Below are 11,119 nucleotides of genomic sequence, written 5' to 3' on the forward strand. Positions count from 1 at the left end.
ATCAGGGAGTTCACAGTTTATGTATTGCTGAAGCCTGGCTTGGAGCATTTGGAGCATTACTTTACTAGCATGTGAGATGAGTGCAATTGTGTGGTAGTTTGAGCATTCTTTGGCATTGCCTTTCTTTGGGATTGGAATGAAAACTGACCTTTTCCAGTCCTGTGGCCACTGCTGAGTTTTCCAAATTTGCTGACATGTTGAGTGCAGCACTTTCACAGCATCATCTTTCAGGGATTTGAAATAGCTCAGCTGGAATTCCATCACCTCCACTAGATTTGTTCGTAGTGATGCTTTCTAAGGCCCACTTGACTTCACATTCCAAGATGTTTGGCTCTAGGTGAGTAATCACACCATCATGATTATCTGGGTCGTGAAGATCTTTTTTGTACAGTTCTTCTGTGTATTCTTGCCACCTCTTCTTAATATCTTCTGCTTCTGTTAGGTCCATACCATTTCTATCCTTTATTGAGACCATCTTTGCATGAAATGTTCCCTTGGTATCTCTAATTTTCTTGAAGAGATCTCTAGTCTTTCCCATTCTGTTGTTTTCCTCTATTTCTCAGCATTGATCACTGAGGAAGGCTTTCTTACCTCTTCTTGCTATTCTTTAGAACTCTGCATTCAGATGCTTATATCTTTCCTTTTCTCCTTTGCTTTTCGCTTCTCGTCTTTTCACAGCTATTTGTAAGGCTTCCCCAGACAGCCGTTTTGCTTTTTTCCTTTTTTTTTGGTAGATGGTCTTGCTCCGTCTCCTGTACAATGTCATGAACCTCCGTCCATAATTCTTCAGGCAGTCTGTCTATCAGATCTAGTCCCTTAAATCTATTTAGTAGCGAAAAACTAAATACACAGTTTTAGTATTTAAGTATTTAATACAAGTAAATACAAAGGGAGGGAACTGAGGCAAAGATGGCAAAGTGTGACTTTATAAATGTCTTCTCTTTTGACCTTTAGACCTTTATAAGGTCTATTACATTTCCCCGTAATATTATACTGACCCACTCAAACTTAATTTGCGTACATTGAACTCAGCAAGTCCCTTTCCTCCTGGTGACCTCTAGCTGCTCCCCCTGTTTTTTTATCTAACCCGTTGCAGAAGCTCTAGTCCGCCCGTCCCTCACTGCCGTTTCCACTTGCTGAATGTCACCAATGTCATCGTTCTGTCCACGTTTCAATCACCGCCAGAGCCCACCATTATCATTCATCTGCAGGGCTCCCTTAGCTGACCTCCCTTAGCTGACCCGTGTCCTCTGAGAACTGTTATCTACGCAGCAGACAGGGCAGCCTTTAGATTTTCCAGGGGCTTCTTGTCCCAGCGAGGACCAGTTCTGCAGCCCTGACTGTGGCCCAGACGTACCTGTGGTCCGCCCTGCACCTCTCGGCCTTGTTTCCCGCAACCCTCTGCGCGCACTCTGCTTCCGGCGGCGCGCTCGCTCTTCCTCGGGCACCAGGCCCGGTTCCTCCGCGTGCGCTTTGTGGGTCCACGCCCGGTGCCTCGGCACGCCCTTTGTAGGGCCACGCCCAGTTCCTCCACGTGCGCTTTGTGGGTCCACACCCGGTTCCCTTGCACGCGCTTTGTGGGGCCACGCCCGGTTCCCTTGCACGCGCTTTGTGGGGCCACGCACGGTTCTGCCTGCAGTGCTCCCGCTCATTTGGTTTCATGGTCCGCTGCACTCGTCCCGGTCTCTGCTTAAATGTCTCCTCCTCATAGATATTCGCCCAGTCAGTCTACTTTTCTTCGTAACAGTTAACACCACCTGACCTTGTATTGTTATTGCAAACATTCTATTTATTGTCTCCCTGAGTTAGATGGTAAGCTCTGGTCACCTCATGTATAACCAGCAATAAGCACAGTGACTGGCATGCCATAGAAACTGAACACTTATCTGCTAAATTAGTGGTAGAAGTTACTAGCATAAGATAAAATTGGAAATGGCTCCTACTGCACATTGTAACATTTCTTTTAGACACAAGGCTGCCCTAAGGTCTGCAACCTTCCCATTCCCTAGAGCACTAAGAAAATGTGGCCCAGGAAAAACTAAACTTGCTAGAAAGAACACCAGATAACACTGTAAAAAGCTAAAACCGCCCAGAGTAAACTCCGTAACACAAGGCTCATAAGGGCTCCTTGTAACGATGGGAGGACTGCGTGTGTTGCCAGCGTCGGTGGCAGTGTCCGGGTTGTGAAATTGTCCCGGAGCTCTGAAGGACTCACCAGTAGGGAAGCCGGGCAGAGAGTGCATCAGCTCAGTTCAGTTCAGTCGCTCGGTCGTGTCCGACTTTGCGACCCCATGAACCGCAGCGCGCCAGGCCTCCCTGTCCATCACCAACTCCCAGAATCCACCCAGACCCATGTCCGTTGAGTCCGTGATGCCATCCAACCATCTCATCCTCTGTCATCCCCTTCTACTCCCACTCTCAATCTTTCCCAGCATCAGGGCCTTTGCAAATGAGTCAGCCATTCTCATCAGGTGGCCAAAGTATTGGAATTTCAGCTTCAGCATCAGTCTTTCCAGTGAATAGTCAGGACTGATCTCCTTTAGGATGGACTGGTTGGATCTCCTTGCAGTCCAAGGGACTCTCAAGAGTGTTGGAGAAGAAGAGGGTACATGGACTCCCTCTATATCATTTCTGCAATTACATGTATATCTGTAATTATCTAAAATAAAAAGCTTAATTAAAAAAGCATAATTCATGTCCCTTTCATATACTTAAAATAAATATTCAAAATGTTAAGTAACATTTTTGAAGTCTAGCCCATCACTGTGGGACAGGAGTCCATGATAATGTGAAAAGAGCTTTTGTCAAATGTATTTTCAGAAGCAGAAATACTAATACCAGAATGTTAGGTCATTTGATTATTCTAATTTTGATTTTAATATGCTTTTAAAATGTGCCCGCTGTGTTACATGTTTTTTTATTTTTTTCCAGTCTTTTCCTCATGGTTATCAACATATCAGACATCATGGCTTTGGTAAGAGATTACTGGATATTCAATATAAATAAGATTGAGAAGCTAAACAACAAGTTAATTTAATCCAATGAAATATGAGTGCATTTCTGTATATGAACTCTTTAGATACTGAGTTATAAAGTGCTGGCATAAGTTACACATAAATTACTTTCTTCTTTGTTTATTTTGACTTTCAATGCAGTAAAAATGCTCTTCTTAGGATGTCAAAAATCATCTAACTTGATTTATTAGAACCTGTATTTTATACATAGTCTTCTATGGTGCATTGTATTAACTTTCATAGGAAGATAACATAAAGAGCTATCTTTAGATTCAGGTGATACATCATTTTCCTACTTGAAATGTTGATTTTTAATGCTTTAGTCAGATTGAAAAAGAAAGGAAAAAAGAGTGGGGAGAAGGAAGGGAAATAGGGAAAAGGAAATAGGAGAATCTTATCCAGACCACAGCTCTGATAGGGAGCTCCAGAGAGGGACAGGCAGCTGGGCCTCTTAGATGTAGTGTATGAACAGACAGACCCTGTTTTACACCTACAAGTTCAGGAGGTTCCCCTCACTACCCTCAGGTTTGATCATTCGGTGAATGGACTCAGAGCATTCACTGAAGACTTAATATTCACAAGTGTGACTTGTTCTAGGGAGAAGCGTTAGTCGCTCAGTCGCATCCGACTCTTGGCAACCCCATGGACTGTAGCCCACCAAGCTCCTCTGTCCATGGGCATTCTTCAGGCGAGAGTGCTGGAGTGGGTAGTCATTCCCTTCTCCAGGGGATCTTCCCGACCCGGGGATAAAACCTGGGTCTTCTGCACTGCAGGCAGATTCTTTACTGTCTGAGCCAGCAGGGAAGGCTGTTACAGCAGAAGGAGCACAGGGAAGGTGTGCGGAGGGCAGAGTCCAGCAGGGTCCCGTGGTGGAGCACTGGCCACCCTTCACCTCTTGCTTGTCGCTTAGACGTTTAAAGTTCTTGTTGGGACAGCCTTCCCTTGCACCCTAGTTGGGGTCTGCACCCTTCCTCGCCTGAACTTCCAGTGACAACACTCATCTCACACACACACACATACACCCAGCACACACGCCTGATCATCTGACTGACTCAGCACTAGGTTATAAAGCTCCTGAAAGAGTTTGTCTTCAGGATGAACGTTTGTTGGGAAACGTCTGCTGATGATTAGACAATATGGCTTCTGTTCACTGGGATCCTTGGTATCACTTAGTCATGTTATTAACGTTGGCTGGGTTTTCTTTCTGGTTATTCACAGATGTCACTTTTGTGTTTATGTGATTAAATGGAGATGCTGTATCTGGCTTTTAGACTTGCTCATTTTAGTCCAAGCAAAAATTTCAATAAAAGGTGAATTCTTATTGATTCCAGTCAGATAGCGGTTTTGAGGGAAATCTGAAAGACACAATCCTAAAGCGACGTTGTTTTTAGCCTGGCTCTGTATAGCCTTTGTTTTTAATGGGGCCCTATCTTGTTTTCTTTTACAGCATTTTTTCTTCTTAATCAAAGATTACGGCAGCTGGCTGGATATTGGAACAAGGTATAGTATACATTCACTGTGTATAGTATAGAATATCTGTATATGGTGTGGAATTCTTAAGACTGTAGTTAAAAAAGAAGTAACTTGTATCTCAATCTCCATCAAGAAGTAACTTGATTTTCGAAGCAAGCAAGCATGGCCAGCAGTAGTGATTTTGGCCTTTAGAGGTGAGACCTGTCCCTCCAGTTCTTGCGTCAGCACGTTACCAGATGTTCTCCTGGGATGCTGTGAAGGCAGGTGGGGTCTGAGAGCAATGCAGGGCCGCAGGCAGGTGTGAGGAAAGCTGCTTGAGTCTGGACTTTCGGGGGGCTCACTCCGGGGTCTGCATTCTCATCTCAGTCTGTCTGGACAACAGTGAAACTCTTCAGGTCGCAGTGTGCATTTTCTGCTGCAGTTTACGTTTCCGGTGGTCATCACGCCTCCTGGCATCTTCAGTGTGGGGACATTGTAACACGGGATCCCTGTAACATCGTCACTTGAAGTATAATCTGAACAAAAAGTCAGTCTCCTTCTTACTGTGATATGAACATCAAGGACGGCCACAGTCTGTTAAATTTCTTTCCTTTGAGGGGAAGAAAGTGAGGTTGTTTTGCCGGTCTGTTTTCAAACGCAGTCAGAGACAGAATACATTTCTGTGGGCGAACTGTATTTCTTTAGTCAGTACTTTATTCAGCCAGCAATCGTGCGGCCTGGACGAGCCCCCGGCTCCCGTCCTCCCCTCGCTCCCTCCCTCTGAGGCCGCTCGGGCGTGTCCGCCCTGTCTCTGCAGTCAGCCGCTGGGAGTCTCTCCCTCCTGCGTGCTCAGCACACAGAGGGTGCGCCATGGCGTTCGTTTCGTCTCACGAGTCTCTTAAACCTGCAGCTTAGGGAAGTCTGAATGTGTCCTCACCACCCTCTGACCCCGGACTGGCCAGGCAGGTAGCGGTCAGAGCAGGGGCTTTAAACCAGACCTCCTGGGGTTGACCTGTTTCTCCCACTCTTCAGCTGTGAGCCTGTCAGCAACTGACTTGATGCGTCTCATCTTCCTGTCTCTTGTAGTCGTTTTGAATGAATTAACCCATGTAAAGCATTTAGCACAGTGCCTGGCATCAAGTAGATCCAATAAGTGGAAACTACTATTATTGATATCACTCTGCAGTTCTGTTTCTTTATCTTTCAGAGTGTTTCTTGTGTTTGACATAACTCTCCTTACTCTCTTCGTAATTTAAGTTTAGATACAGATCAGAATTTTGTTTGGAAAATATCCTGACAAAAGGTAACATTTTTACTTGTGAGACTTTATATATTATTTTTAATTGTAGCAAGATATACATAATATTGGAGAAGGAAATGGCAGCCCGCTCCAGCACTCTTGCCTGGGAAATCCCATGGACGGAGGAGCCTGGTGGGCTGCAGCCCGTGGGGTCACAAAGAGTTGGACCCGACTGAGCGACAGCACGCACATGCGTAATAGAAAGTTTCCCATCTTAACGCTTGTGAAGTGTAGACCCCAGTAGCACCGGGTACATTCATGCTGTTATCCAGCTTCCATGAACGTCCACCTCCATAACTGTTTCCTCTTGCAAACAACTCACTTCTCCACCTCCACCAGCCCCAGCAGCCACCCGCCTTTTTTTTGGTGGGAGGGACCTATATTGGTTTTGGCCCTTAGGAAAGTGCCAGAGGATGAAGTGGGCATACTTCTCACGTGAAGACGGGCATCGTTAACTTCTTCACAGCATCATGAATTTATGTTACACAAACTAAAGACCTGGCTTTCTCTGATTAGTTTAAGGTGTATCTTTACGTGGCAGTTTTTTTTCTTCAAAGTACACATTTCACTGTTATTATCAGTAATAACAAGCATAAAACACAAATCATTTTTAAATATCCATGGTCTCAGTTCAATCAGGTGGCACCAGGTGAATTGCTGGGGGTGAGAAGCACGTTCTAGAGCTCTTGGGGAGCCTAAGGGTGGAGGAACCAGGTGAGAGCAGAGCTGTGGGATCCAAAGAACATTCAGGAAAGAAGGTCACCGAGATGCTACAGAGAGAGTGAGTAGGGAAACACGTGAAGACATGCGTCGGGCTAAACAGCAGTCATCAATGAGCTTGGCCAGAGACGGTTCAGGGCTAAGATTTAATACTTGATATCTGCACTGAATCAAATTCATTGATGTCTGGGTGAGGACTGCAAGCCAGAAATAATCATTTTTCTCCCCTCTACCAACTCTTCAATAAAATAACAAACCCAGCCAAAGTGAAAGAGTATAGAAAAACGATCATCAGCAAATGCAAGTTCAACAGATTTCTGGAAGATGGATAACCCAAGAGAGGCGGCGGCAGCCCAGAATCTCTCACAGTCCTGCCAAGGGCAGGGCACCCTGGTGGCTCAGACGCAGTTGGGCAGTGATGGGGCACATAGGAATGAGGAGGGGGGCCGGGGGTGACCTGACCGTCTCTGTGTCCAGTGATGGAGCCGGCAGTCTCCCCACGCCTCTCCTTCCCCCATCCCCATGCAGCAAGGATTCCACTCCCGGGAAAACCTGAAAACAGCTGTGAAGAGACAGAGGCGACCGCTGTGTCCAGGTGCTTCTCACTCTTAGGAAAGCTGTCTCCACTCAAGCATTTGTAGCTCCCTTCCACCCCGGCCCAAAGGGTGGAGACAGGCCCCTCTCCTGCTTGTCCCAAAACATGACCTAGTGATTTTTATTACACACCCACAGCTTACTGGCAACTGTCCTATTTGGGAGGTAGACTTAGAGGAAAACAAGACTTTCTTAAAAAGCTAAGTAAACGCCACCCTCTGATTGATATTTTGAATTGTACAGCAATTCTATTCCTAGCCATCTACCCAAGAGAAGGGAAAAATAGGTCCATGAAAGGCTTGTACGGGAATTTTCATAGTAGCTTTGTGGCTCAGAAGGTAAAGAATCTGCCTGCAATGCAGGAGACCCTAGTTTGATCCGTGGGTCAGGAAGGTCCCCTAGAGAAGGGAATGGCAACCAACTCCAGTATTATTGCCTGGAGAATCCCAGGGACAGAGAAGCTTGGTGGGCCACATAGTTCATGGGGTTGCAGAGAGTCGGACGTGACTGAGTGACTAACACTTTCTTTATTAATAATCACAATCTGGAAACCACCCAGATGTTTATCAGCACTTAATGGTAAACAAATTAGGCTATATGCATAAAATAGAAAACATTAATGAAAAGAATGACTGATGAACTCAACTCCACGGATGAATTTCAGATATTTTATAATGAGTGAAAGAAACGTGGTGCATTAAGAGTACATGTTGTATCATTCCATTTAGGTAAAATTCTAGGACAGATGGAATTAGTCTACAGTCAGAGGAAGCCGGTCAGTGGTTGTCTGGGCCTGGGAATTACGGTGCTGCTGCTGCTGCTGCTAAGTCGTTTCAGTCGTGTCCGACTCTGTGCGACCCCAGAGACGGCAGCTCACCAGGCTCCCCGGTCCCTGGGATTCTCCAGGCAAGAGCACTGGAGTGGGTTGCCATTTCCTTCTCCAATGCATGAAAGTGAAAAGTGAAAGGGAAGTCACTCAGTCGTGTCCAGCTCTTAGTGACCCCATGGACTGCAGCCCACCAAGCTCCTCCGTCCATGGGATTTTCCAGGCAAGAGTGCTGGAGTGGGGTGCCATCGCCTTCTCCAGGGAATTACGGAGAGCATGACTGTAAATGCGTACGTGGGAACTTTGGGAGTCACGGAAGTGTTCCGTGTCTTGACCGTGCTGACGGATACGTGGGTGAGTCATTTGTCAGTATCCGTTTAACTGGATACTTAAAATGGTTTCATTTTCTTGTATATAAATTATACCTCAGAGTTGATTCATAAGGAAAACAGAACTAAAATGATTGCCTAGAACTGACATGAGTCGGGTATGGTAGAAGTCAGCTAAATCCTCCCTCTCTCCTCAGTTCAGGCGCTCAGTCGTGTCTGACTCTCTGTGACCCCGTGAATCGCAGCACGCCAGGCCTCCCTGTCCATCACCAACTCCCGGAGTTCACTCAGACTCATGTCCATCGAGTCGGTGATGCCATCCAGCCATCTCATCCTCGGTCGTCCCCTTCTCCTCCTGCCCCCAATCCCCCCCAGCATCAGAGTCTTTTCCAATGAGTCAACTCTTCGCATGAGGTGGCCAAAGTCCTGGAGCTTCAGCTTCAGCATCATTCGCTCTCTCCCGCTGCTGCTGCTGAGTCGCGTCAGTCGTGTCCGACTCTGTGCGACCCCAGAGACGGCAGCCCACCAGGCTCCCCGGTCCCTGGGATTCTCCAGGCAAGCACACTGGCGTGGGTTGCCGTTTCCTTCTCCAGTGCGTGAGAGTGAAAAGGGAGAGTGAAGCCCCAGCAGGTCTAAGCCAGGAGGAGGTCAGAGTAGTTGCTTGGGGAGTGAATGAGACAGAGCGAGGGCTGCGCGTTTCGCATTTCGGGGGAAGCCTTTCTCCTCACTTTGCTGTTTCAGTGCTGCAGCTGTGACTCATGGAAATGAAGGGGAGAGGCGTGAGAGCAGCGGGAGGTCAGGAGGTGGCTCTCAGTCTCCCCCGCTCTCAAGCTTGCTTGGACAGGGGAGGAGAAGGAGGGCGGTAACCACCGGGGAAAACCCAACCTCCTTTTGAGATTCTGTTACCATTTCACTTCACGCATGAGCAATGTGAGGGATGATATCTTGGTTGGAAGGCATGTCTGTAGATCTGATTGAAAGAAGAAGTGAAAGTGTTAGTCCCTCAGTCCCGTCTGATTCTCTGAGACCCCATGGACTCTAAACCACCAGGCTCCTCTCTCCATGCGATTTCCCAGGGAAGAACGCTGGTGTGGGCAGCCACTCCTTCTCCAGGGGATCGTCCCGACCCAGGGATTGAACCCAAGTCACCCGCATTGCAGGCGGGTTCTTTGCACCTGAGCCCCCAGGGAAGCCTCTGTCTAAGTTGGAGCCCAGCACGCGGGCCCAAATGGAGCAAGCTTGTTCCCAGAGCAGGGTAGTGACCCGTCTGGACCAGTCAGAACCAGGCTGCGTGTTGCAGCAGAATCACACCAGCTGTTGGGTATTCGAGCTGTGGGCTCAGAGACAGACAGGCAGCTCAGAGAGCAGGGGTCCGTCTGTGCTCCAGACAAGGCTCACGCTTGGGGGAGGCTCAGGACGCCGGGCACGGGCTCCCCCGGCCCGGCTCTGCCGACACCGTATCACCACCTGTTTACAGGCTCCCCCTGCGCTCCTTCACGTGACCTTTATCTCAGCACTGTGATGGAGACATTGTTTCCACAGCAGGGTGTGCTCACTGCCTCCTTTTACCCTGAGGACCTTGTGGCCCTGAGACCTCCAACTCGCTCACGTCTCGGAGCCTGGGAAGAGCTGAGCAGGTCAGGCAGCAGCTCTCGGGTCTCAGGGCTGTGTGTCCCCGCTGTCCTTCACTGCGTCTCCCTGGAGAGAACTGCCCCGAGTCCTTGTTCTGTAATTCTGATAACCTATTCGGAAAAGTGGCTTTGCGTCTAATCCTATATTTGTGATTGTTGCAAACTTTTGAATAATATAAATTTAGGATCTACAGGAGAAAGAGATACTGATTAGAAGGGAGTGAGCCAAGAGTTAGGGTGTCTTCGGCCAGAAAAGAACGGTCTGGGGCCAGGGGCCTTTGTTAAAGGTACAGAGCAGAGTCGTTTCCTCGAAGAGAAAACGCTGAGACACAGGGCATGAAGCAGGAGGCGGCTTTCTGCTAGGAGAGGCTGTCACGGGGCAGACAGGGTGCCAACAGGTGCCACATACCTGGGCACACACTGCCAACCGCACGGCTGGCACAGTGGCTTCTTGTTTATGTCAGAAGAGGCAGCAGATAGTGAGTCTCGCATCCGTGTTTGAGAGAAAAACTTCTCCATAGAGAAGGCTCTTTCTAGGGGAGTTGAAAGAGTTAAAGACACACCGCAGTATCCAGTATCCTGGTGACACTGAAATTCCTAGGCTTTGCGTCTGCGCTGGGAGGACTTCTGCTGGGGGAACAGAGTCAAGAGCAAACTCGGGAGCATTGCGGCGAAGCAAGATGCCCCCAGGCGAGGCCCTGAGCAGGAGGTCTTCGCTGCGTCACCTTTGCCGACCTTGGTTGCCTCGTCCTCAGTATTCCACTTGGGATTTCTTTTCAGCATTGGATCCCAGAATTCAGGCCCTTTCCCCCACTTACCGACTTACTCAGTCTTCCCTGCTTTCATTCGAGTACTTCCTAGCGAGGACTCTGCGCCTGCCTTTCCAGTTACAGGCGGCCCAGCCTCCTGCTCACGTCCACCTCCTGGTGGTCCCTGGGGGACCCCGTTCCTTTCAACACTGTTGTTCCCTTCTCCTTCCCGTCACCCACAGTCTTTCACCTAAGGCTTAATTGGCAGAATGTTCCCCTCAACACACACCCCTCAAATTACCTTTCTTTTCTTCCTCTTTAATAATATACTGTTTCATCCAAGAAAAAAAGAAGAAGAAGAAGGAAGAAAAGGTGAGGGCTTCGGAGGAGGCAGGAAAGAAGGGAGGGAGAAACAGAGAGAGGGGAGGGCCAGAGAGGGGAGGGGCAGAGAGAGAAAGGGACAGAGAGAGAGGAGCAGACAGAGAGAGAGGAGGGGACAGAGAG

General features: G+C 48.2%; 1 protein-coding gene across 2 annotated transcripts in view; it reads left to right on the top strand.

Moving 5' to 3' along the window:
* Nucleotides 1-11,119, top strand: part of PIGN (phosphatidylinositol glycan anchor biosynthesis class N) — a 93,531-nt gene that overhangs the window by 64,872 nt on the left and 17,540 nt on the right. For both annotated transcript variants that reach the window (XM_040264269.1, XM_040264271.1), the window contains 2 exons: nt 2,932-2,974; nt 4,462-4,514. In XM_040264269.1, the coding sequence (XP_040120203.1) occupies nt 2,932-2,974; nt 4,462-4,514 (96 nt within the window). The remainder of the gene's footprint in view (nt 1-2,931; nt 2,975-4,461; nt 4,515-11,119) is intronic.

This window comes from Oryx dammah, unplaced genomic scaffold (assembly GCF_014754425.2).
Source record: "Oryx dammah isolate SB20612 unplaced genomic scaffold, SCBI_Odam_1.1 HiC_scaffold_22, whole genome shotgun sequence".
Taxonomy (NCBI): domain Eukaryota; kingdom Metazoa; phylum Chordata; class Mammalia; order Artiodactyla; family Bovidae; genus Oryx; species Oryx dammah.